This window comes from Drosophila elegans, unplaced genomic scaffold, assembly GCF_018152505.1.
Source record: "Drosophila elegans isolate 14027-0461.03 unplaced genomic scaffold, ASM1815250v1 contig_468, whole genome shotgun sequence".
NCBI lineage: Eukaryota > Metazoa > Arthropoda > Insecta > Diptera > Drosophilidae > Drosophila > Drosophila elegans.
In genome coordinates, this window is record NW_024545855.1 from 3,725,557 (window position 1) to 3,750,644 (window position 25,088).

General features: G+C 45.4%; 5 protein-coding genes across 9 annotated transcripts; 3 read left to right on the forward strand and 2 right to left on the reverse strand.

Moving 5' to 3' along the window:
• The first annotated feature begins 54 nt into the window (after positions 1 to 54).
• Positions 55 to 2,110, forward strand: LOC108142994 (protein Red). The gene is made up of 2 exons (XM_017267168.2): positions 55 to 1,832; positions 1,905 to 2,110. The coding sequence occupies exons 1-2, from the start codon at positions 231 to 233 to the stop codon at positions 1,992 to 1,994; spliced, it is 1,692 nt and encodes a 563-aa protein (XP_017122657.1). The 5' UTR covers positions 55 to 230; the 3' UTR covers positions 1,995 to 2,110.
• Positions 1,998 to 13,264, reverse strand: LOC108142993 (jmjC domain-containing histone demethylation protein 1). 3 transcript variants are annotated; one of them, XM_017267165.1, is made up of 6 exons: positions 13,171 to 13,264; positions 12,160 to 12,362; positions 7,720 to 7,880; positions 5,962 to 7,322; positions 5,148 to 5,899; positions 1,998 to 4,797 (listed from the first exon to the last, which is right to left on the reverse strand). In XM_017267165.1, the coding sequence occupies exons 2-6, from the start codon at positions 12,289 to 12,291 to the stop codon at positions 3,178 to 3,180; spliced, it is 4,026 nt and encodes a 1,341-aa protein (XP_017122654.1). In that variant the 5' UTR covers positions 12,292 to 12,362; positions 13,171 to 13,264; the 3' UTR covers positions 1,998 to 3,177. The 3 variants fall into 3 exon arrangements, with proteins under 3 accessions (XP_017122654.1, XP_017122655.1, XP_017122656.1); XM_017267166.2 differs by lacking the exon at positions 13,171 to 13,264 and adding an exon at positions 12,455 to 12,570; XM_017267167.2 differs by lacking the exon at positions 13,171 to 13,264 and adding an exon at positions 12,455 to 12,550 and having other exon boundaries at positions 12,160 to 12,391.
• A 616-nt stretch (positions 13,265 to 13,880) lies between these two features.
• Positions 13,881 to 15,282, reverse strand: LOC108142978. The gene is made up of 2 exons (XM_017267135.2): positions 15,010 to 15,282; positions 13,881 to 14,940 (listed from the first exon to the last, which is right to left on the reverse strand). Exons 1-2 carry the CDS (start codon positions 15,171 to 15,173, stop codon positions 14,358 to 14,360), a joined length of 747 nt encoding a protein of 248 aa, XP_017122624.1. The 5' UTR covers positions 15,174 to 15,282; the 3' UTR covers positions 13,881 to 14,357.
• A 102-nt stretch (positions 15,283 to 15,384) lies between these two features.
• On the forward strand, positions 15,385 to 25,055 carry LOC108142976 (bifunctional methylenetetrahydrofolate dehydrogenase/cyclohydrolase, mitochondrial). Of its 3 annotated transcripts, none has more exons than XM_017267133.2 (3): positions 15,385 to 15,572; positions 23,405 to 24,192; positions 24,778 to 25,055. In XM_017267133.2, exons 1-3 carry the CDS (start codon positions 15,559 to 15,561, stop codon positions 24,903 to 24,905), a joined length of 930 nt encoding a protein of 309 aa, XP_017122622.1. In that variant the 5' UTR covers positions 15,385 to 15,558; the 3' UTR covers positions 24,906 to 25,055. The 3 variants fall into 3 exon arrangements, with proteins under 3 accessions (XP_017122622.1, XP_017122623.1, XP_017122621.1); XM_017267134.2 differs by lacking the exon at positions 15,385 to 15,572 and adding an exon at positions 16,762 to 16,874; XM_017267132.2 differs by lacking the exon at positions 15,385 to 15,572 and adding an exon at positions 17,232 to 17,528.
• LOC108142974 (nuclear factor NF-kappa-B p110 subunit) lies at positions 18,171 to 21,942 on the forward strand. Its single transcript, XM_017267130.2, has 2 exons — positions 18,171 to 19,508; positions 19,785 to 21,942. The coding sequence occupies exons 1-2, from the start codon at positions 18,624 to 18,626 to the stop codon at positions 21,825 to 21,827; spliced, it is 2,928 nt and encodes a 975-aa protein (XP_017122619.1). The 5' UTR covers positions 18,171 to 18,623; the 3' UTR covers positions 21,828 to 21,942.
• Positions 25,056 to 25,088: the final 33 nt, after the last annotated feature.

A 25,088-nucleotide genomic window follows, 5' to 3' on the forward strand; every position in this document is an offset into this window, starting at 1 on the left:
TAATTTGAATTTTTGTTTGTTTCTTTAATTTTAAAAGCTATTCAGTTTTTAACGGAAAAGTGGCTGAGCTTTCATCACTGACAAGATGTTATCGACCCCAGCTCAGCTCGAAGATAACAATCGATAACAACACCACCAGGCTGACAACCCTGTCGAGGAAAAACAAGAAGAAGCATAGTTTGTAAATATAGATTTTCCTTTGCGAATTTCCCCGGAAAACCCCATTCGCCATGTCGGATGCCCACTTGGAAGCACCGCCCTCGGTGCGACTGACCAACGATGACTTCCGCAAACTGCTGGCCACGCCCCGGGCGCCGCCCCCAGGCTCTGGGACGAGCAGCACTTCCGGCGGAGGATCCCTGGCCACGGCCACCTTTGCCACACCCTCCGCAGCCGCCCCCAACTCCACCGGATCCAGTGGCGAGAAAAAAAAGGGCCAGAGCAGCAGCGAACGAAATGATCTGCGGCGCAAAAAGAAGAACTTCTATGCGGCACTCAAGAAGCAGGAGGATGTGAAGTTGCTGGAGCTTTCGGAAAAGTACAGGGACCGAGCACGAGAGCGGCGGGATGGCGCCAATCCGGATTACGTGAACGTGAGCACACCGGGACACGGCAGCAGCACCAATGCTTACCGAGCCGTAGCCCCGGATATGAAGTCCGGAATCGATGCGCAGGAGCGTAGAAGGCGGATCATCCAGGAATCCAAGTTCTTGGGCGGTGACATCCAGCACACGCATTTGGTAAAGGGTCTGGATTATGCCCTGCTGCAAAAGGTGCGCTCCGAGCTGCACTCCAAGGAGGCCGAGGAGGAGGAGATAGCCGCCGCCGTGGCCAGGGAAAAGCTGGCCGAAGCGGCTGCCGCCGCTGAGCAACTGGAAGCAGAGCGCCGGGAATCGGAGGACATCAATGCCATCAACGGTGCGCTGGCCCGCAACATTTACAACCTGGTGCAGGCACGGCGATCCAAAGAAGTTCCTCGCAATGAACTCTTTGCTCCCGGACGAATGGCCTATGTCATCGATCTGGACGATGAGCTGGGCGAATCGGATATTCCCACCACTCTGAAGCGATCCAAGTTTGAGGTGCCTGTGGCACGAGAGGATGTGGCCACTCTGACCACCAATGACATTGTCATAAACAAGCTGTCACAGATCCTCAGTTATTTGCGTGCTGGTGGTCGCACCAAGAAGAACAAGAAGCGAGATAAGGACAAGCCGCTGTTCTATGAGAAGGAAGTGGAGAACCTACGGGGATCGTCCTCTAGCGGTGGTGGCAATAGCCGACACGCCAACTCCTCCTCTTCATCATCAGCTAACAATAAGGAAGGCAAACCCGCTCCACTGGGCGACAACATTTACGACGATGTGGGCGATTACCAACCCACTGCGTCGCGAGGGGATCGCAGTAGGCCAGAGCCCGGAAAAGCAACAGCCTCCTACTTTGGAGATGCGCCCCCCGAGGCAACTGAAGAGCCGTTGATCTCCAGCATTCCCCCACCGCCCAAGATATCCAAGGCAATGGCCTCCCGGTTCGCTGAGCCCGAGGGCTATGCCGAGTGCTATCCGGGTCTGGAGGAGATGAACGACGCTATCGACGACTCGGACGATGAGGTGGACTACACCAAGATGGATCTGGGCAATAAGAAGGGACCCATTGGGCGCTGGGACTTTGACACGCAGGAGGAGTACTCGGACTACATGAGCACCAAGGAGGCGCTGCCCAAGGCCGCCTTCCAGTACGGTGTCAAGATGCAGGATGGCCGAAAGACGCGCAAAAATAAAACGGAGAAGAACGAAAAGGCCGAGCTGGACAGGGAGTGGCAGAAGATCCAGGTTTGTGTATAATACATCATATTTTTCTGATAAAAGTATTTTAAAGTATCTTTTTAACATTTATCCTTCCAGACAATCATTCAAAAACGAAAACTTCCCAAGGATGGTGGAGGTGGCGGTGGTGGTGGCGATGAACCCGAATACAAAACCTCCAAGTACTAGAAATTCTTGAAACATTATTCTATATTTGTAATGTAATTCTGTAAAACATTAAATATAAGTATGCGCATACTTGTGTTACTCTTACATACTCTCAAATATATATTTTAGCAACGTTATCACTATTTTAACTGCTACTGGAGTGGGGGTAAAATGGGAAAGGTTTTAAGGGAGCTTGGCAGGTTGACTTATCGACTATATTTGCGGCAATAGCGCTGGTACAGTGGCATTCAGAACTGTAAGAACTCGCATTTTAATTGCATATCCAGTAAGGCCAAATTTTGGGAAGTTTTAAGGGTGGGTGTCCGACGGTTTCTTTATTCGGATGCATTGCTCTTACAGTCCCGATGCGCACTGCATGTGATTCATAGTTGCTGTGCGACGAGCTGGATCTACTTAAGCTGGATCGGTGCACCTAGTGCTGCTCTCTAACTTCTAACTCTTCCTGCATACTTAATATATGACACTGATTAAATGTAATTACCATCGCGGGAATGCTAATCTTAATCACTACGCTAAGTCCGAGTGTGAGGGTGGAGTAGACCTGTATAAACGGGGATTCGTTGGGGGGATGGCTGCCATCTATCTTCGGAAAAACCGAAGTTGTGCCCTTTACACTGCCCGGAAATGGTTTGAGAAAAGGGGAAAAGCTATGTCTGAAAAATATTAAACGTCTCCTAAAATATTGCATATTAACCCGTTTTAAAGATTTCATCAGCCTAGTTTTAAAATTCTCTTAGAAATAGTGAAACCATGAAGAAGTGCTCTTCCGAAAAGTGAAATATTTGAGATTCTTAAACCTCCAGAAGTTCTATTAAATATAATGGAGTAATACCACAAAAGGTACAAACAGAAATCCAAAGTTTGAGCAATTATAAATTGCCAAATTAATTAGAAACTACTGGACACAGGATTGGGCTGGTCAGATAGCGAGTTCGAGAATGTGTGCATATTTCGGATGCCGCCAAACATCCTCATCAGTGACCTTAAGACAGCCCAGACCACTTGGAAAAACGGACAACCAGAAAGCCCTAAGATAAAACACTTTACCAAACGCAATGCAACGGGCCCGACGACTCTCTTTGGCTTGCATTCCGGCGAAGGATTAGATTTGTGATTTATGGTATGAGGATCGGGACATATGATTAAGATTTAAGGGGCTCCTCCAGCTGCTCCCGCCAGTTGCTCAGTCATTGTGCCAGCTTCTGGCCACCGTCGTCGTCGAGTTCCTTCGCCGCCGCTCCACCAGCTTGATGTCTCTGACGCACAGATCGTGCTTGGAGTTGCTCGCAAAGCGGATCACCGACTGGGTGCTCACTTGGGGCACATGGCGCAGATCCAGCCAGATCAGGCCGTCGCACTTGGCAAGGTGCTCCAAAGCGTTCTCGGAGACAAGCCGACAGGCGCTCAGATTTAGCTCCGTGAGGCGGGCAATGGCTGTGGTGGAGGTTCCTATTTGCGCCACGCCCGCATCCGTAATCCGCTGGCAGGAGGAGAGATCCAGGTGCCGCAAGTACGGCAACGACTGGGTGATATAGCGCACGGCCACATCCGAGATGTCCGTACCGGCCAGCTTTAGAACTTTGAGATCCCTGAGCCGCGTCTTCGAGTCGCTCAAGCCAGGTCGCGAGTCCTTGGGCGGCGAAAGGATGTCCCTCACGGCAGCATCATTCAAGCCCCTCACAAAGCTCAGATCCAGCGTTTGGAGTGGCGGACAGAGGCAGGTGTGCAGCGCCAGCACTGCCTGGATGGGGCAGTTCTGCAGCGAAAGATTCTTGAGCGCCGGCAGGCGGGCCACCAGCCACGCCAGCTGCCGCTTGGCAATCTGCGTCCAGTCGAGGATCAGGTGCTCCGGCTGCCGACGAACAATCGCTGTCAAAAGCGACGCCGACATTTTGTGCTCCGAACAATTCATTTTCTTCCACAAATCCGGATCAACGGCAGCATTGGACCACACCTTGCACACCGAGCAGCAGGTCACGAGCGTATCCTGCGGCAGGTAGCGAAAGATAATCTTCAGCACGGTGGGATCCAGGGCCAGATTCTGACCGGAACTGTGGTGCTGATTGCCTAAACCATTCGAGCCGCTTAATCCTCCGTTATTGGTTCCTCGCTCGCCATTGCCACCGCCACCACTGCAGTTGGCTCCGCTTTGGTTGCTTCCGTTGCTAAGTCCATTGGTGGCCGACGCACTGCCTCCATTGCCACTGGACGAAGAGGAGCCGGTTCCACTGGCCGGACGCACCACGTACTGAGGTTTCTTGAGCACTCGCGTCGAAGAGTTCAGCATTTGCTGGGCCAGCTGCGACCTGATCGAGTTCTTTTTGCGGGAGCCTCCGCCTCCTCCGCCACCACTCCCGCCCCATTGGCTGGTGGACAAATTGGCGTTCCCTGCCCCACCTGCTCCCTCCGCCGAGGAACCACAAGGGGCATCGTTACTCTCATGCATGCTGCTGCAAACGCTGGTTCCATCGTCGCTCTTGCGCCGTTTCCCCACTTTGGACTCGCCCGCGTTAGGTGAGATTCCGGGCGATGGGGTGTCGCAGCTGTTGTTCCGCTCCGTTTTCACCTCCAGCTGGTGGTGGCGCTTCATCCCGTGCTTCCAATGAGTCACATGGCCGAGGCTGTTTGCTCCCGCCTCCATCTCAGACTCACTCGTGAAGACAAAGTCATTGTACTGACCCACCGGGGGCGGCAGCAATGGAGCTCCTCCTTCAGAGTGCCCTTCCGGTCCGCCACCAGGACCATGAGAAACGGAAACGCGTCGCACCTCGGAGGACTTCTGACGGGCTCGAAAGTGACGAGGCTGTGGAAATAATAAGCTTAAGTTAGTTGCTATTTAAAAACAAAACAATTTTTAATATTCTAGCTTTTTGGTTTAAGCACTAACTATGCGTATTTACAGATGCGATCAAAACATAAGTAGTTTTAAAGCTTAAATAAAAATGGTTTTTATTCAAATAGAAATTGCGAATGATGGCCGTTTTCTGAAATTCCATTTACTACATTATATTGAAAAGTGAATTTTAATTTTAATGTTTATTCTTATGTACCCATTAAAATAAATCAAAAGAAAATTAGTCCTTTGCCATGAGGGTTCTACTATTATTTTGAATGCAACAGTATGTATTTAAGTGCACAATAGCCAATGCTCACCTTGTAATCGTAGTTCTTGCCGGAGCGACAGCAGCTGGGGCACTCCCAACTGTTGGGCAGATCCTCATTTACGATGCCCTTGGCGTCCGCCGCGTCCTCTGTGCCATCCAGCTGGGAGAGGGCACAATCCGGGTGGGCGATCTCGTAGCACACGGAGCACTCCATCAGCGCCGAGGGCCCATCCGCGGAGGCCAGTTGCTTGGTCTGAGGCGAGACTGGAGTCTGCCGCCAGCCGTCCAGGTGACAGTAGACGCACTGCGCCGTCACTGGCAGCATGGGCGACAGACACTGTCGCATCATGCACGTCTGCTTAGCCCTTCCTGGTCCTCCGAATTTGACCATGTCCATGCAAAAGGGGCAGGTGCCGCAGTCGGAGCGCTGACAGGCGGCACAGTTCTTGCAGCGCGTCCTGCGACGTCGTGGTTGTCCAGTGCCTGTCAGATTTGGCGACAATTTGGCACCCCCATCCCCGGGAGATGGGCAATTGTCCATGCTGGTCACTACTCCTCCTTCGCTGTAGCTGGAGCTGGTGGCAATCACACTAATAGCTCCTGTGCCAAGTCCCACTCCTACTCCACCATTAGTGGGACTGTGACTGTGGCTGCTTCCCATGGTAACAGATCCTCCTGCTACTGACCCTCCTGATCCCCCACTGCTGCTGCTTGCGGCCGCTGCAACCAACGCGGTGGCCAAATGCATCTTCTTGGGTGGGCGGTACTTGAGCGTATCGGTGGGCAGGACAAAGGTGGCCTCTGTAAATTGTAGAACATTGCCATATTACTCTGAAACAAATATATGAGAGCATATAACGCACCTGGCTGCGACGCTCCGGTACCGTTCTCTAACTGCTCCTTTTTCATCACTCCATTGCTGTACTCGATGCCAGCGCCTATGCCCAATGCAGATCCCACTCCCGTCGACTGAGAAGTATCCGATTCGGCCTCCCTAGCCCTTCCCGCCTCCAATTGCTGCTGCTCCCGAATGACCTCCGCATTTTTGCGCACTATTTCCTGCTTTATCTCTTGCTTCACCCGTGTGCGATCGTAAAGGAGAAAAGGTGGCTGCGAACCAGGTGGTGACTTTAGCACGGAGACGCCTGTGATGGCGAGATCTTGCTGATCCTTGCAGTGCCGTTCCACCAACGATCGCACATCTTTGATCAGGGCCACAGGATCGAGAACCAAACTGGGAACATTTTTCTTTTGCGGCGGAAGATCGTACAAATACATCACGATCTCCTTTAGTCCAAAGAGCTCGTGGTGCGTAAGGTGGGTGTGAGGACGGGCAGCCATTTCATCCTCGCTCAACGAGGCTTCACCCTCTAGGTGGGAGTGTCCCAGCAGCGTGTGAACATAACGAGCGAGGACATACCACAGCATCTCCGTGAAGAAGGGGTAGCGAAACTTCTGCGGCACCTTCGTACTGTCCTCTACACTGGCTGTCTTCAGTTGCTTAACAATGCCGAAGGAGTGGAGGAAATTCCCGCCAAACACTAGCGATTGAGTGGGCGTATAGACAGCGTGAATCCATCCAGTGGGTATGAAGAAGGTGTTGCCTGCCGTTAAATACACTCTGGCACACTTCTCTACGGTATCGCCGAAGAACACATCCGCCTGTTTGCCCGAGAGGACCCACTTTTCGTACAACTGAAGATTACGATCCGTGGGTGGAATGAGCCAGAAAACTTTGCTCCCCCGCAGAATATGATACCAAACGGATGTGCCGCCAAAGTCAATGTGGAAATCGGTGTAGCAGTTTTTCACCGACATCAGGCAGTACTTCTGCACCTTTGGGTACATCATGCCGCCCAGCAGGTTGGTGCCCTCCCGCTGGGCGTCCTTCAGCTGCTTGGGCCACACCACGTCCACCCAATCGATCTGACGCACGATCTCCGGACTCTGGATGAACCTGTCCAGGCGGGTGTGCGAGAACTCCAGCGAGATCACATTGAGCAGGCGGTCCTTTTGCGGACTGTCGTAGTACTGCTGCCACTCCTTCATTGTCATCTGCAGGTTCTTCTGCGTGTTCACGTCCATGACGTCGAGCAGTCTCCTCGATCCCACGCACAGTCGCACATCGTTCACGGTGAACTCCTGAGGATCGGGCATCCGTAGACCCAATCCCGCTTTGTCCCGGAACAAAAGCGGGATATTGAAGCCGTGCTGCTGTAGAAATCTGCGAAAGAAGCAGGGATAATTTAATTTCAGTTAATAAACTTAATTCCAAAAGTAGTCAACGAAGTATAAAAAAAAACTTTTAAAATACGTAAAATCAAAGCAAAAAATATTAAAACTAAGTAGGAAATAAAGTTTATTTAACCAGTCTTATATATTTACCAAATGGATTAGTTATCAATTCATAGCCAATAGAATAGTGAAAATGATTTATTAAAATTTAAAAAGGACTTTAATAAAGGTAACGACCAAGTTATATTTATTTAAGCACATCCGCCATTTAATGTAGGTCATAAAATAATGTAAAATACACTAAACCAGCATTTCCGTCAAGTATCACACCGATAATCACCGGTGATTAGCAAGCGATAAATAACGCAAAAGTTTGAGATACTTACGCGACGGTGAGATCGCACCCGCGCATCTCGCGCACCATTCCCGCCTGCGCGAACTTCGAAGACTCGAGCTTCTCGGCGACGCTGAAGCCCCTCGTCCCCTCGCCATCCTCATCGCCCAGTGACCATTCCTCCAGATAGAGCTTGCGCTGCTTCCTCTCCCGCTGCAAAAAGAGAGAATAGAGTTCAATAGAGTGCCAGTGCCATCCAAAAAGCATTCAAAGAGAGAGGAGAGTGATAAATGCCTAAAAATACACCGCCTGAACGGAGGGCGCTGCCGAAGACTCTGCTGACGCGAACAAAATGATTCACTTGCTCTCTCTTCACCACAGTGATGAGCTCTGCGGAACTACTCATTTACTCTCCCATTGACCCTCGCCTTCACTTTCTCTCTTCACTTGGAGGATTCTCTCGTCTTTGTAATTTCGTTTTCATTTGCTCGCCGGTAGGGATGTCAAATCTCTCAAAACTATCGTACCTTATTTTGAGTAATGAATTTTATTTGATAAATTAAATAAATAGGCAAAGATTTAAAAACACAAATACATTTGAGCCAGGCCGAAGAAAGGCACCTGTTTGAAAAATGTTAGGAATACGGTAAAGGGCTAAGCTTGTCATAACAATCCCATAATTAATCCGCTGGTGAGTCTAGAAGAGAAATATGGGTTCAAAATAGGGGTCTGGGATTCTCTGCCGGATAACATAAGGGAGACCTAATTTGAGAGATAAGAGGAGAGCCAAAACCGGACAAAAATCTATTTAAGCAACATGCTAAGCTCACTTTTTTTCGCTTGATTTCAAACACGTTGCTTGTGGGTTCGATTGACATGAAAAAGTCGAAATAACAACAGAAAAATATTTAAATAGAAAAATATTCCCAAAAAATATAATTATCTAGGAATCGAAATGTTTTCATATTTTTCCACATTTCTGACAGCCGTTGATGAGTTTGGGCCAAAAAGCTTTCTGCTTTCCACAGCCTATTCGAATTTCTTACGTTTTCCGCAAGTTTTAGCGAGGCAATTATCGCTTGGCAAGAGTTTTTATGTTACAGCTATTAGAATCCATTCAATCTTGCCTTCTTAAAAGTTGGATACCGGTAAAAGTTTGAAAAGAACGCCAAGAACTAAGATTTTTAAATAGTTTGCTTTAGTAGGTTTTGCAAACATCATATAAATGTTAAATGTCCTCAGATTTTCCCACTTCAATCCAAGGAATGGCAACACTGGTTGGCAAAGGGCAACGGGACTCGAGTTGTCCACCACGGACCTGTTCCTCCTCCTCTCTCTTCCATTTGCTATCGCTATCTCTCTTCAGTGCGCATGCACTTTGCATGCATATTTTTTTTTTTTTTTGCACGACGGTGGTGCATTGCCGGCAGAGAGGAAATTCTGAGAGATTGAGATTCAGAGATGGCGATGAGATGAGATGAGAGACTGTTGCTCCAAGGAGCGAAGAGGTGAAGTAACAACAAATACTATATACGAAATGAATTGCCATGCCTCCTGCCATGAGTTTATTTTGGCCGCTGCAAGTGGGGTGGTAAAAGGAAGGGGAGGGGGAGATGGGGCGGTAGCGGCGTGCTTGCAACGAAAAATCTATATACATGATGCACCGCCTGCCCTCGTTTGTATTTGTACTTGTTTGTATCTGTGTGAGGCATATCCTTTTTAAGCGGCTTGCCCCACAGAAATGTTGAAACTTGTTTGGCATGTTCTAAACGATTTTTAGTGACTTTTCATTGTGGCCACGCTGTTGCTGCTGCGCGGCTGTTGTTACTGTTTGTTTTTTCTTGGCTGAAAAGCTTGTTTTGGTGTCTGGCCGATTAACAATCGGCAGGTAGAAGAGGAAACAACAACAAAGACAACCGTGACCACACAGAGAGAAAAAACAGAAGTTCAATACTTGCATGTTTTATAACATTTTGATTTCTGAATAGTGTCATGTCTAAATTAATTTTTAAAGGAATCACGTAAGACGACATAACATGATAGACTAGAGCGTATAGCATCTGAGCTCAAATCCCACCGGTGTCCAATAAATGGACAAACATTTCTTTCAGTGAAGGCAAGGCAGCAGTAACAACAACAACGAAAGTCGTAACCACATAAAAAGTTGCGTGTAAGACAGAAAACCAAAATCCGAATCCAGTCAAGTGGTTTCGTATTCTTGTTGTGGTGGCGTCACCTTCGCCCCCCGACACCCCACTTGTTTTTCCCCACCCTCCAGGTGGCCACCTGGGCGCCCTAATGTATTCTATTTAAGGTGCTAATTGCGGACCCTTATCTGCCATGTGGTTGCTGTGCTCTTCTTTCCGCTCGCTCCCTTCCTCTTTCTTTACTCGCGTTAGTCACCGTAATGAGAGCTATCCACTCCACCTATCCCCACCAATCCATACATTTTTAATGGGCGTTCGCTCTTCTCCGCCTGCGAGCCACTTCAATATGCAAAGATAGACAGTCTGTGGGAATTTGTATACATTGACGACTGTTTGGATACCCTGCTCTGGAATATAATTACTTAATTATGGCATCAGAGAATGGCTAAGTTGGAATTCATCTTAGACTAAAAGTGGGCATGGGTATCAAGGCCTGAAAAGGGTTTGATGTACACATAATTAATAAAAGACAATAAATGACATGTTGTTAAGGTAGATAGTGTTTGCTATTAGAGCTTTAAATTGCCGATTAAAATGTTCTTAAATGTATACTTCCTGACGGTTGAAATTCCGATTCTAACTAAGAACTGGGGCTAATCACATAGGCATATCCTACTTTTTATAAACACGAGTTGCTTAAATTAAGTGCATATACCCGGCAATAAACTCGTAAAAGTGCGTGTAGCAGACGAATTCCGGCGACAAGTGCCGGGCGGTATTCTTCGTCACCGTTCACAGCGAAGCAACGAGCACCAGCAGCTGCTGATCCAATTTTGGTGCTAATCAAATGCACAGGCCGAGGCAACTGTGAACGTGAACTTTGCGAGTTGGCCAACGATATAAAATAAGTGAGGTGTACCCCCCCGAAGCAAAACACCCTACCAGACACCCACGCCTCACTTTTCTACACAGAAAAATAAATATGGATAAATAATAAATCAAGATTAATGGAAACCTGCCTCTGGTAACAAAAGTCCACCACTGCTTGAATTCGTATATTCTTACAATAATCATCAACCATTTTAGTACTTATGTAGATATCATCACTTTGTCACACACAAAATTAAAGAACATCGGTAGCTAATCGAAATGCGCAGATAAAAATGAGTAAATGTTAAATCTAGGCTGCCCAAACAGATTTTTATATTTTTGAATCTTAATATGATAGAATATTATATGATACTATGCAATTATATCTAAAGGGTAAGTTTTTGGTCCGAAATTACATGTTATGATATACATTTTTTCTATCTGTGCATAGCTGTGTCAACGTCAGCATTACTCCCTCTTCCCCCGTATCGCTCATTCTCCGTATGTAAATATGTTGGGCAACAACAACGCAACAATGCCCTGTTATCTACGATATGGAATAGAAACCGAAGCAGAAACACACCACACACAAACCCACCAGCACCCTCACAGAGGCACACACACCAACAGCAGCGACAACACCACAAAACACCGATGGCAAATTGAAAACGAAATGCGAGGCAAACAACAACAATGGCAATAATAGCGAGAAGAAGAGAATAACAAACAGCGAATATGGCAAATAAAGCTCATTGCTTTCGGTCATGCGGCCCCAGTTGAGCTCCAATGCTCAACTGGCGCAAAGGAAAATGAAGAGGCGAAATGTGGAGGTGGCAGAGGCGGAAGAGGGCCGGGCAAGGCTAGGCGTTCGGGTGAGCATGCATTTTATTTCCACCGATTAATGATGAGCTTTATGTTCGCTTCCACAACCAACTTGCTATCTCTCGCTCGCACTCTGCTGATCATCTACTTATTAGGGCTCGGCGTGCTTATTAATCACGGTTACAGGTGAATTTCCGTATAGCAAACCACATCACCCACGTTATGTGAGACCAGTTACTTCCGTTTTTGCAAGAGTAGCTTTTAGATGTACGATTGTTTTATTGCAGTTGCCAACTGGTTTTAATTTCACAAATAAAAGATACTTGTGAGGTATTAATTTTGTTTAATTTTGTTAAAGCAATTTTCTTCTTAGTCCCATCATAATAGTTCCACAAACAACTTTTAAAGGTAAGCCTGATCTTATCATTGATCTTAATTGACGTTTTAAAAAGTTTCATTTTACACATTCTTTTTTTTTTATCTTAAACCCCGCTTTTGTAAAAAACGACGTTTTGTTACAGGAAATGCACCTTAGGGAAGTGCCACCGTAGATTGTCGGGGCTTTATCGGTTATTGATAGTATATGCTGGGTGAAGCAGGTGGAGGGCACAAGGGAAAAGGGAAGCGGTGCTTCGAGCAGTACTCGTACTCACCAGTTGACGCCGCTGAACGCCTTTTGCATTTGGACTGGGATTGCCGTTGCCGCTGTTGTTGCCGCCGCTGCTATTGTTGTTGCTGTTGTTGCTCTTGGCAGGCGACGACCCCGTTTCAACGGCGGTGGACATCGCTGCCTCTTTTTTGTTGCTGTTGTTGCTCGTGTCGGTTCCACTCGATGGACTCTATTGGCCAGGTTCAACTGCAAAATCACGAAATCGGAGATAAAGACTATGCGTCAGACGTTTAGTGGATTTTTAAACAGTTTGCCAGCAAACTAATTACGCTTATTACTTCACACAAATTGAACGACCAGCGCACGCACACACACCCACACACTGACGGAGCGACACGCGACGCGGAGCAGCGACTACCTCACTCACACACGGTTTTTTTCGGAATGAGCGGGCAAGAAAGAGAGCGCCGTCAAAGAAGCAGCCCCAGTGCAAGGGAGAGCAGCTCCCCACCACGTGTGGCGCTGCCCTGGGGCTAAGCCACTGCTGCCCAGAGAGAGGTGGGAGTGGGAGGAGAGCGGAAAAACAAACGAGCGTGGTGGGTTTCTGCGATGCGTACTTCGGGACGGGGACGCTCTCTTCCGTGCATCGGTCAACGTGATGTTTTGCCATTCAACACACAAAAAACGCTCACTTATCACGCTACACGTATATTCGCCACTTTCCCATGAACTTGTAATAAGAATTCTAAATTTGCACTTCGCCTCGTATCTAGTTTTTGTCAGATTTCTGCCGCTGTGAATGCGATGGCTCTGCTTTTCGCCTGCATTTGTTCTGATTCGGCTTCTCGTTCTCCGAGTTACAATCTTTTCGCTTGCGCCATGAAGTAAAATTTAACTATAATTAATACTTATGGCTGTCTGTGTGGGCGCACGCACACACATCAAACACGCACTTAAGCTCACAGCATCGTAAACTCACACACACGCCAGCCAGTATGTGGCCGAAATTAAAATTACCAAATTAACACTGATTTCAATAGGTTTTTGGACGTACTCGAATTTTTTCCGTACGCGAATCGCTGAAAAAATTTCCGGAATCCGGACAGCAGCAAACCGACCTCTTTGCAAATTTTTCGGTTCTGTCTCTCTTTTCCGTCTTTACTTTCTTCTTCTCTAGAGGTGGGGAAACTTCGATGTTTTCAAAACATCGCTTTTATCGATGTTTTCAAAACATTGCTCTTATCGATGTTTTCAAAACATCGGTTTCATCTTTTTCTTTCTGTTCGACGATTCACTTACATTGGGGTGGATTAATATCTTCCTCCTTCTATTCTTCTGTAAGTTCGCCGTTTGGCTAACATTTCGTGGTTAGTATCGCGTCTAGAGGTAGAGAAACTTCGATGCCAACATCGATTTTTCAAAATATCGGTTTCATCAGTGTTTTCAGAACATCGGCTTAGTCGATGTTTGGCGGAGCAACAACGATGAATTTCAATCTCCAACCTTTTTCAGTAAGACAGCCGCTGTCAAAAATACCAAATGAATAGAGACACAGTAATACTGTTAAATGTTAACAGTTTGTTTGATTCCTCTTAAATTTAAAAACTTTTCGGAAAATATGTTTTAAAAAATCGTTCAACGTCTAATATAACTTAAAGCTTTAAAAATAAATAATTTTGATTTGAATTCCTTTGAAGAATTTAGTTTCATACAAAATCCTTAGAAATAAAATCCCCACCCTGGCAACGAATTTTCTGGAACGTATTGGTTTTTTAATAAAAAGCCTTTATTCTTTAATTTCATAGCAAGCAAGTATATATTGGTGCCAGGTAAAATTACCATTAGCAAGTTAATACACAAAATAAAGCAATAAAATATTATGACTTATTGTTAATATTGTAGATTCAGCTTTTCTGACTTGATAAACTCCATCTATCCCCTCTTCTTAAAACATTTCAATACACTTTAATCCGTTTACAAATTGAAATAAAAAGTAATTACAAATTAGTTTTTTCTTAGCGACAGATTTTCACGTCTGCAGTTGGCCCACTTGCTGTTATTAACGAACATTCCAGTCGGCCAAATCGGATTTGATCACATACATCTATCTATTTTCAATAGTAATACAAAATAAGGAGAGGGAGTATTCTTGCATGCTATCAACTGTGTGTTCTTACGAATACGGACATACAATTCTCCACAATGTTATGCTTATTCTTTAGAGATATATATGGCTATGGGCTACAGGTCCTCATCCATGTGCTCCTGCTCAGACTTGTTAAGATTCACACTGCACGTGTTGTTGTTCTCAAAGAACTCCAGATCGTCGTCATAGTCGTCCAGTTCCTGGACAGCTGGCGGAGCTCCAACCATGGGCGGTGCCATAATTGGAGGTGGGGCCACAATCTTGGGACCATTGGGCATTGGGATCTGTAGCGGTGATGGTTGCCAGGGCACCAAGGCGGTGCAGGGACGTGGTATGGCTTTCATTAGCCACTCGGGTGGGATCACTGGGGGTGCTGCTCCGGGACCCGATCCCGGCGATCCCTTTAGGCCATCGCAGATCACAATGCGATTGGCGTTCCGCAGCTTTTCCTCCAGCTCCATGGCCGCCATTTGGTAGGCGGGATTGGGATGATGATGGGTCTTGCCGGTGCTGGTGGACGGTATGTCATCAGTCACCAGTCCGCCGGTAACGCTGCCCACCACGCTGTTGTTGTTGCTGCCGCCGACGGCGGAGGAGGCCACATTGATCTTCGGATCCAACGACAGTCCGCTGAAGTGCTGAGTAATCCGCTCCTCGGTTATAAGCATCTTGGGGGGTCTAAAAAGTGAGAGCAGTAACCAGATTATTATTAGGAATATATCTTTTTAGGGGGGATATAGCACTCACAGCACTGCCGTCGCCTGCTGCTCCGATTTCCGCTTGTGCTGCCACTTTACCAGGTCGTTCTCCGCATTAAAGTTGCTGCTGCAGCTCCCGAATCCGAACTCCATGATTCCTCCCGGCGGGGGCGCATTGAAGGGGAAGGACTTTCGCTTGGTCTGGGGCTTCATCGCCAGTTTGTGGGCATCGGAGATGCAAATGCAAGGGATTGTGTGTAAATTGCAATGGTGTATCGTGATTCTGCGACTTGTTTTCTTTTTCTTCAGTGTGGCCAGGCAGCGTGGGCTAAGAAATACCGAAAAAGATAGTATTTTCCTCGATTCCACTAAAAAATCCACGGTATTTTCGTGCATAAAAAGGGCGGCAGACCGCTGTTTTTAAATATTCAAACGCGACAAGTCTTTAAGCAAGTGCATAAATAACAAATCGTTAAAAAATATATATATTTAAAAACATTTCACAATCTTAAAAGTATATCAGTGGCAAAGCATTCGCTCCAATTAAAAAGTTATACAAATATAAAGTGATTACAAGAAATATTACAACTTCCTGAAAATGAGATTCACAAGGTGAGTTTGAGTAAAAAACATATTTAATAAATATCGCTACTGCCTATTAATACAAGTTGCTGAAGCTGCTAAATATATAAAAATAAAAAAAATGTTATTGATAAAATCAATAAAAGTAAATCAATAATGAAGTGTGGATTGCATACGATTTAATCTTAACAATTAAGCCCTACCAGCTAATTGTTTGTCAAGATCATTTTGAAACTTGAAAAATTATGGATAATGTATATCCTTTTAACTTTTTTCTAAGTTCACGTGCAAGAAAATTCATTTTTTGACATTTGCTTAGATTTTAGCCATATTTTAAATAACTAGGACATCATTTCTAAAACATATTTTTAAGTTGCCAGTTAAGCAAACACAAATTTACATCGGAAAGTTCTAATAACGCAAGATTTTATTTTGCTCCAAATGGAAACCAATTCAATAACATTTTGAGGTAAAAATTCCACTCTTAAATAAATGGTGTTGCTTATGATTCAACGCTCCCATTGGGCATTCACAGCCACTCGCACTTTCCATGGCTTATCGGCGATCTCTTTTCGAAAATAACATGTTTTTCAACCCAAAACAGGCGCAATCTTCGTCCGCGAATAACATTTTTAATGACGCTTGCATTGTTTTTCCTCCGACTAAAAACAGAGATCGCCAGTTACCAGGCGATCGGGCATCAGTTCTATAACTCATGGCATAGGCGGTCAGGGGGTTGCATATAAAGGCTTATCAGCGGGAGACGATGGGTTATGGAGTATATTCGGCCCCCTGGGGAGCAATTTGACGTCATCGGCTAAATGCCATCTATCAATCTCCGAGTGCAGTAATCGGAAATCAGATTTCGTCATCCGTCTCGTGAAAAAAAACATACTGCTGCAAAATAACTCGTGTCGCAGATTGACACAACAAAAACGAAAGGCAAGATCCTAAGCCGATAATATAAAATATTGAAACGTTTGCTCGAAGGGGCTAGTGAATTTTGTATATTTTTTCACCATAAGGTGAAATTTAAAATTTACCGATACTCGTAACGGTTAAAATACCGATTTTCACGACCTTGGCTTCTTGATGTATACTTTTTCCGTTAACTGTTTATAAGCTTCCACGCGATACAGCTGAAATTTCTAAGTCGCGCTCTCTCGCTCACGCAAAAGCTTTTATCCAAAAAAAACTACGAAGAATCCGTGGGTTTGGGAACAACACGTGCGGGGGCTCAAAAAAGATCGGTTCTATACAGTCGATTAGTATCCGGCAAACAGTGCAGTTCGAATTTTCCAGCAGGGAAAATTCCAAGTGAGACAAGGAAAGGTAAACACATGTGAAAAATAGTAAAAATTAAACCGAAAAAAATAAAAACTTTCCACTAAAGAACTTTTAATAGGCTCTCTGTAGACACGTTTATTTCTAATCAAGTCACAAAAACGAGTTTTCCTCGATCTTAAAAAAATAGCTGATTACAGCACAATTTTGATGGCCTGTCTATTATAATTCTAGCCCTAGACAGAAGCTTGAAAAGTCAGGACCCTGATTTGTTTATGTTTTTCGGTGCTAATTTATTATCAAAATAAACAAAACGCCAATTGATAAGGTGAGAAAGCACATACACAGGCACGCACACACACACAGATGCCTGGGCATGGTAACAAGAGGAAGAGGAATAGAACAACGCGAAGTGAAAGGGGTCAAGTTCGAAAAAAGTGCAACGAAGCTAAATATATATATTTATTTATACAAATTGCAGCCTAGCAACAGGTCGGCTTTATCTGTATCTGTGGGTGTGTCCAGTGGCAAAGGAAATTAAATCGCCTCAGTTTTTCTATCATACCACATATGTACATACATAAGTGTTTTTTGGATATAGCAATTCTGTGTTGATAAAAGTTTTTCCATAATGCTGCGAAGATCTTTAGGATCTATTGCAAATGTAGTTTCCCGGAATTATTCCGGCAAGTCATTCTCCAGGTGCGTACATACGTTTATAAAAAAGTAAGTTCAACCCGTTCGGAACAAAAACGTGATATAAAAGTAAACGAAAGAAAAACAAAGCGTGTGTTGGAGATGCGTGCGTGACTTAAATGTGTTTTGCAAAATACCCCTATTTTGATTTACGCAAGAACTTTTTTCTTGTCGTGATTAACTAAATTTAAGAATCCTACATAATTATTTTACAAATTTGCTTAGCTTATTTCCGGTATTTATATATTTTGTATTTTATTCGTGAAAAATATTACTATTCCAACAATTCTGCAACAAAAGTTGTTTTAAGCATAAAGCAGCGTTTATTTTTAAACAAAACCTATCATGAAAAATATATTACATTTGTGCTTTTAAGAATAAAAAGTCACGAGGGATTGAAATAAAAACTTAATCACGCGCTCACCTTTAGATCTCAAAACAGCTGTTTGGGGCGTTGCCACCCAATCCAATTTCTGTGACAACTCTGGCAAGTCGCTTTTCTATGAATTACACGGTTGTGTGCGTGGTGTGTGTTGAATTAAGGTATTCAAATTAATTACGTGAATAGTACTTGCCGTGTGAAAAGCTGTCCCGAAAGCTCGTCGCGGACAGCTTAAACCTGTTATCAGCTCGTGAGCGTTTAGCTGGCGAGCGTTATTACTTGATTTAGTGCAAGGCCTGCGCTCATTTTCGTTCCAGCAGTGGCGCATTAAAGTTAGCGATCCGCTGCGCTGCCATTCCATATATGTGTTACACATATGTATCGGAGCATGCCAGAATTACTATCTGTGTGCGCGAATATAGAGTGTGATTTCGCTGTGTAAACAAGAACCGCGAATCGGAGAATATATAGTATAGCAGGCAAAAAAATCACACGGAGCGGCGCGCCTGAAAAACCCGTGAGTCATCGCGACGTGGCCGCAGCAGATAATTTCCCATTCGCCGCGACATCGGGGAAGTACCCAAAAACGAATAGTCGATCGGAGCAGCGCGCTTCGATCATTAGTGTTTCGCTCGGCAAAGTCAGCGGTTCAGTTTTTGGAATTATAACGACGCAATAAACAGGAAAAATATTTGCTTGATAAAGAAACAACGACGAAAATGAATCAATACTACGATTTGGACAAGGGCAAAAATGTGCTTTTCATGAACGATGCATCCAGCACAAGTGGATACAGTAGTGGCAACTCCCCCACCTCCACCACCCAATCCTTGTCGCCCGCCCACTCCCCCGAAACGATGGCCCTGCAAACGGATTTTGCCAATCTGAACTTGCCAGCCGGCAACTCACCACAGCCGCTGGCGCTGCCAAACTCACCATACCAACATCAGCTGTTGAGCCAACAATTCGACGCCAGCAATTTGATAAATTCCGCTGGAGTTGCGAATGCCCAAGGGTTTGGCAACATGTACATGGATCATCAGTACTATGTGCCCGCTGCAGTGCCTCCCGCTCCTGGCGGCCAGCTCTTTGGATACCAGCAAAACGGACTGGCGGCTGGCGGCGATAGCAAACACGTGCCGCAGCTGAGAATCGTGGAGCAACCGGTGGAGAAGTTCCGGTTTCGCTACAAGAGCGAAATGCATGGAACACATGGATCCCTGAACGGGGCCAACTCCAAGAGGACGCCCAAAACCTTCCCGGAGGTCAGCCTTTATAACTACGACGGACCCGCCGTCATCCGTTGCAGTCTGTTCCAAACCAATCTGGACAGCCCCCATTCCCATCAGTTGGTGGTGCGCAAGGACGAACGGGATGTCTGTGATCCCCATGATCTGCACGTGTCCAAGGATCGGGGCTATGTGGCCCAGTTCATCAACATGGGCATCATACACACCGCCAAGAAGTACATCTTCGAGGAGCTCTGCAAGAAGAAGCAGGATCGCCTGGTCTTCCAGATGAACCGTCGCGAGTTGTCCACCAAACAGATGCAGGAGCTGCACCAGGAGACGGAGCGTGAGGCCAAGGACATGAATCTTAACCAGGTGGGTTCTTCTTCGCAGCCAAAAAGAGCTGAGTTTCTCACTTAAGTGAGTGGAATATAAAGTTTGGCGCTTTATAATTTACACATAAATCAGAATAAATCAACAATTTTAAAACTTTCCTTTACTAAGAATACTTAGAATTATTTAGAAATTGCGCCAACTTAGCGAGACAAACATAAAACACTCACTAAAAGGAAAGAAATTAGCTTGGTTACCTTATGAGACCCGGTAACACTCCAGTTATCAGCTTATTAACCAATCTCCCGCCATTTTTAGGTGCGTCTCTGCTTCGAGGCCTTCAAGATCGAGGACAACGGCACCTGGGTGCCCATTGCTCCGCCCGTGTACAGTAATGCGATCAACAACCGGAAGTCGGCGCAAACCGGAGACCTGAAAATCGTGCGGCTGAGCAAGCCCACGGGCGGAGTAATGGGCAACGATGAGCTTATATTGCTGGTGGAGAAGGTCAGCAAGAAGAACATTAAGGTGCGCTTCTTCGAGGAGGACGAGGATGGCGAGACCGTGTGGGAGGCCTTTGCCAAGTTCCGGGAATCGGATGTCCACCACCAGTATGCCATTGTGTGCCAGACGCCTCCGTACAAAGACAAGGATGTGGACCGTGAGGTGGGCGTTTCCATTGAGCTGATACGTCCCTCCGACGACGAGCGATCCTATCCGTCGCTGCCCTTCCGCTACAAGCCGCGCGATGCGATCGTGTCTAGGAAACGCCGACGCACCTGCTCCTCGGCCAACAGCAGCAGTTCCGGCAATCCGAGCTCCAATAATTCCCTGGATCTTCCCAAAATATTGGCCCTGGCGCAGCCACCCAATGGATTGCCAAACTTCTCGCACCACGATCAGACAATCAGTCAGGAGTTTGGTCGCGAAATGCATCTGAATGATTTGATCAACTCGGAAAACTTCCGCAAGCTTATAGAGCACAACTCGGACGAGCTGGAGAAGATCTGCAATCTGGACATGGGCGAGCTGCAGGCAGATGGCCATGGGCGTTCCGAAGTGATGCCGTCATCGTCGTCGTCGGGTCGAAGCCTCACCACTCAGTACCTGAGTGCTATATTCAAGATCTTCGAACAACGAACAACGATGGGGGCCGAGACCTCGCGCCGCCGAGTAGAAGAACTATTCACAGATCACGCTTTGAAGAACGACAACAACGATACGTTGCTGCACGAGGTGATTAGCTACAAAAAGGACAACCTGAAGTTGGCCATCAGGACGATACAGGTAATGAATCACTTTAAGCTGAGCGAGCTGGCCAGCAGTGCATTGAATGCGGATGGAGACAGTGCGTTGCATGTGGCCTGTCAGCACGATCGACCGCACTACATACGTCCCTTGATGGGCCTAGAGGTAAGCCCCAATCAGCAGAACCACGCGGGCAACACGCCCTTGCATTTGGCCGTTAAGGAGGAGCACATTAACTGCGTGGAGAGCTTCCTGAAGGGACAGCCCACCATGATGCAATTGGATCTCTCGCTGAAGAACGACGATGGGCTCACGCCATTGCACATGGCCATCCGGCAGAACCGGTACGATGTGGCCAAGAAACTGATCAGTCATGACCGGAGTTCGATTAGCGTGGCCAACACAATGGACGGAAACAATGCCCTGCACATGGCTGTGCTCGAGCAAAATGTGGAGCTACTCGTGCTCATTTTGGATGCCCAGAATCAAAACCTCACCGACATTCTGCAGGCACGAAATGCCGCAGGCTATACGCCACTGGAGTTGGCCAGGCACAAGGCAAACGAGCGGGTGGTTCAGCTGCTGGAGAAGGTGTATCCGGAAAAGAGTGATGGATGCGCCATGACCTGGATTCCGCGAAAGGTCAAGGAGGAGATAGACTCATCCTCGGATGAGAGCAGCGAGGCTGGCCAGCTGGAGATCAAGTCCGAGGAGATGGATATCAAAACAGAGGACGAGGATCCCGAGGAATTGGACTTGAGCTCCGGTCGACGAGCACGGCAATCAGTGGCGGCGACCAGTGAAGATGCCGAAATGGAGCCCGTTCCGCGTCACAAACTGCAGCTGCTGCTCAGGAACAAGTCGCTGTACGACCAACTCAGTGCGCTGCTCAATGAGCCACTGGGACATGGGCCAGATCCCAGTCTGGCCAAATGGAAGCAGGTGGCCCGCCAAGCCAATCTGGAGCAGTTCATCTTTCTCTGGCTGAGTGCCGATGGTCTATTGGATCACATCCTGGAAAACGGCGCCAGTGAGGAGTTTGCAGCATTTGCCCGCGCCCTTGAGACAATCGATGCAAAGGCCTACGCACTTCTAGATCGAGATTTACATTAGGTCCTAGGTTACTCCTCTTCCTCCCATGTACACCCCAAACCCAATCCCTCTCAAAACAGAAACAACTTGATTTTGTATTGAACATGTTGATCAATAAAGTACCTTAGTTTTATAACTATACTTATCTCTAAAAATTGCGCCACTCGTATATGGCTAAATTTTTGTTTTAAATTTCGTGGAATTTAATAATGTTACTTTTCATTGAAACTAGCACCAACACACAGAATAAAACACACAAATAGGTAATCTTATCTTCTTAAAACCAAAATTAACAATTTTACATATGTTTTTTTCTGTGTGTAGGGCCCTGTTAAAATTTGATCTTATAAATATAGGCATTATATTTGCGGTTCTATCTTATTGAATTTGAAAACTATAATACTTTAACACTCAAAACCCCAATTTAACTTTAAATGTATACAAAATGACTTACATTTTAAAGAGGTTGGCCTAATAAGTGACAAATTTCCATCACTAAGGTAATTATTTCCAAAATATAGGTAATTTGAATAATTTCCATCCATTTGGGTGTTTTTCGAGTGTGTGTTAAATTGTTTCCCTGAATGGATGAGGTCATGAATATAAATGCTTTTCTCTTAACCGATAATACAGAACAACGCATCCAACGAGTACAAGTACATTCTGAGAACGGGGAATCACAAGGAAAATTTTTTTCGTTCCCGCCCGCACTTCTCTTTTGGTAAACAAGTGGGTGAATCACACGACACACATACATGTGCGATCTGGGGGAACTACTGCAGCGCAACCGCATTGACAGGCGGGGATTTTTGCAGCAGGGCCTTATCTTTTGGCGACATTCTCTTTTTATGACCTTGCTAACTAGATTCAGGAATATCGTAAAAAATACAATTTCGACAAAATAAAATTTGTAGAGATATATGATGTAGTTCTTAAAATACTACACTGTTCCTTAGATAATTTTCTAGCTAAAGATTTCTAAAAAAAATGCACTATTTTGGGTTTTATATCATACGACATGATGTTTAACAAAATAATATATGGGTTTATAAGGTTTTAAACTATAAAAATTAAAAATCCAGTTTTTAGGGACTTAAATATACAATAAATTGGCTTTCAAACATTTTTTTTTTAAATTAAATACTTATTTAAAACCATTTTGTATCTTGCAACAAATGAAGTGTATTCTATCTGTGTAACTATGCCTCGAGTGTAATTATGACTTTGATGATGCTGTAAACTTTAAAGACTCACTTTAAGGGGCATAATAAATTAGGCTCTAAACATTTTTAATTTGTTTTTATAATATTTTTAACTTTTGTGGGGATAATATTAAGGTTTAAAGACAACAAAATTATTAATTACGCTGCTATATATTTATAACTTACTATTATTTTCAATAAAAACCTGATAATCTTTTAAGAACATCTCTAAGAACAACATTATATATACCATTTTAATATGTTTTCTGTATGCAATAACTTGCATAACTTGTACAAACCAACATTCTGATATCTGGAACTACATATATATTTCAAACGACATATATTTAATATTTGAATATAAAATAATATGTTTTCGTTTGATTTCTGTTCCAGCAACATGGCTCAAATCATCGATGGCAAAAGCATCGCCGCGGACATCCGCCGCCAGCTGGGCAGCGAGCTGAAGGAGTTAGTGGCCGCTGGCCATCCGGTGCCCCATCTCACGGCCGTGATTGTGGGCAAGGATCCGGCCAGCGAGAAGTACGTGCAGAATAAGATGACCGCCTGCCGTGAGGTGGGAATCTCCAGTGAGACAAAGGTGCTGCCCGAGTCCACCACGCAGGAGGAGCTCCTCCAGGTGATTGCCGAGCTGAACCAGGATCAGCGTGTTACGGGTGTGCTGGTGCAACTGCCAGTGCCGGAGCACATCGACGAACGCACCATCTGCAATGCAGTGGACGTGAACAAGGATGTGGATGGCTTCAACGAGCTGAATATCGGCAGATTGGCCCTGGACATGGATGGCATTGTTCCGGCCACACCATTGGGCGTCAAGCGATTGCTGGAGCACCTCAACATCGAAACCCATGGACGCAATGCCGTGGTGGTTGGTCGCTCCAAGAACGTCAGCCTGCCGATGGCCATCCTGCTGCACGCGGATGGAAAGTATGCCACCCAGGCTCTGGACGCCACGGTGACCATCTGCCACAGGTACACGCCGCCCAAGGAGCTGGCTCGCTACTGCCGCCAGGCCGACATCATTGTGGTGGCCGTGGGCAAGCCCGGTCTAATCACCAAGGACATGGTCAAGCCCGGAGCCTGTGTCATCGACGTGGGCATCAATCGCATCAAGGACGAGAAGACCGGCAAATTCAAGTTGGTCGGAGATGTCGATTTCGAAGGTAAGTGTCCTCACTTGTTCTCAAATATGAATTAAAAAAAAAATATAACTATACGTCCTTAATTTAAAGTCAATACAAATAAATTTAACAAAGATATTACATAAAATTAACTTAAAACCTTTATAGCGTTTTTCGCGAAATAGCATTTATGGGTGACCAAAATAACTTGTAGGAGGTCAATAACTTCGTACATAAAAATGTTATCTTTTTGTTCGGATAATTGTTGATTTTTTTAAATAAACAAAATAGCGTCAAATAGACAATAGATTTAGCTACTTAACTCAATAGATTTTGAAACAATTTTTGGTTCATAGTAAACAGTTCACTTAAAATTTGGTCAGCGCAAAACAGAATTTAGAGATCTTTTTTAAGAAATTTACACAGTATTTTTTGATAACAAAAATTATTGAAAGGTATTAAACATTCATAATTACTTTTGGATAATATATATTAATCGTTTAAAACAGTTTTGTAGTTTTCGTAAAAAAAAATCCAAAGAAAAAGCTGCAACTGGCGTTACTACCTTATTTTTTGTCAAGCTTGAAAGACAAATCTCTAATCCTCTTATCCTTTATATATTTTCAGAAGTACGCCAGGTCGCAGGACACATCACACCAGTGCCTGGCGGCGTTGGTCCAATGACGGTGGCCATGCTGATGCACAACACCCTGAAGGCGGCAAAGAACCAGTTCTGCGAACGCACGTCCTCCTGAAGATCCTATGGACCAATCTTCGCTGGCCGAGAAATAGTATTTTTTATTTAAACCGCTAACCTATAGAGTAGTTCTACTGACCAAACGCTTAACATAACGATTGTACGCTACACATACAATTATTTTGCAATATAAACAAATGGAATCTAACTTCGATTACGTTGGTTTTATGGCTTTGGTGGG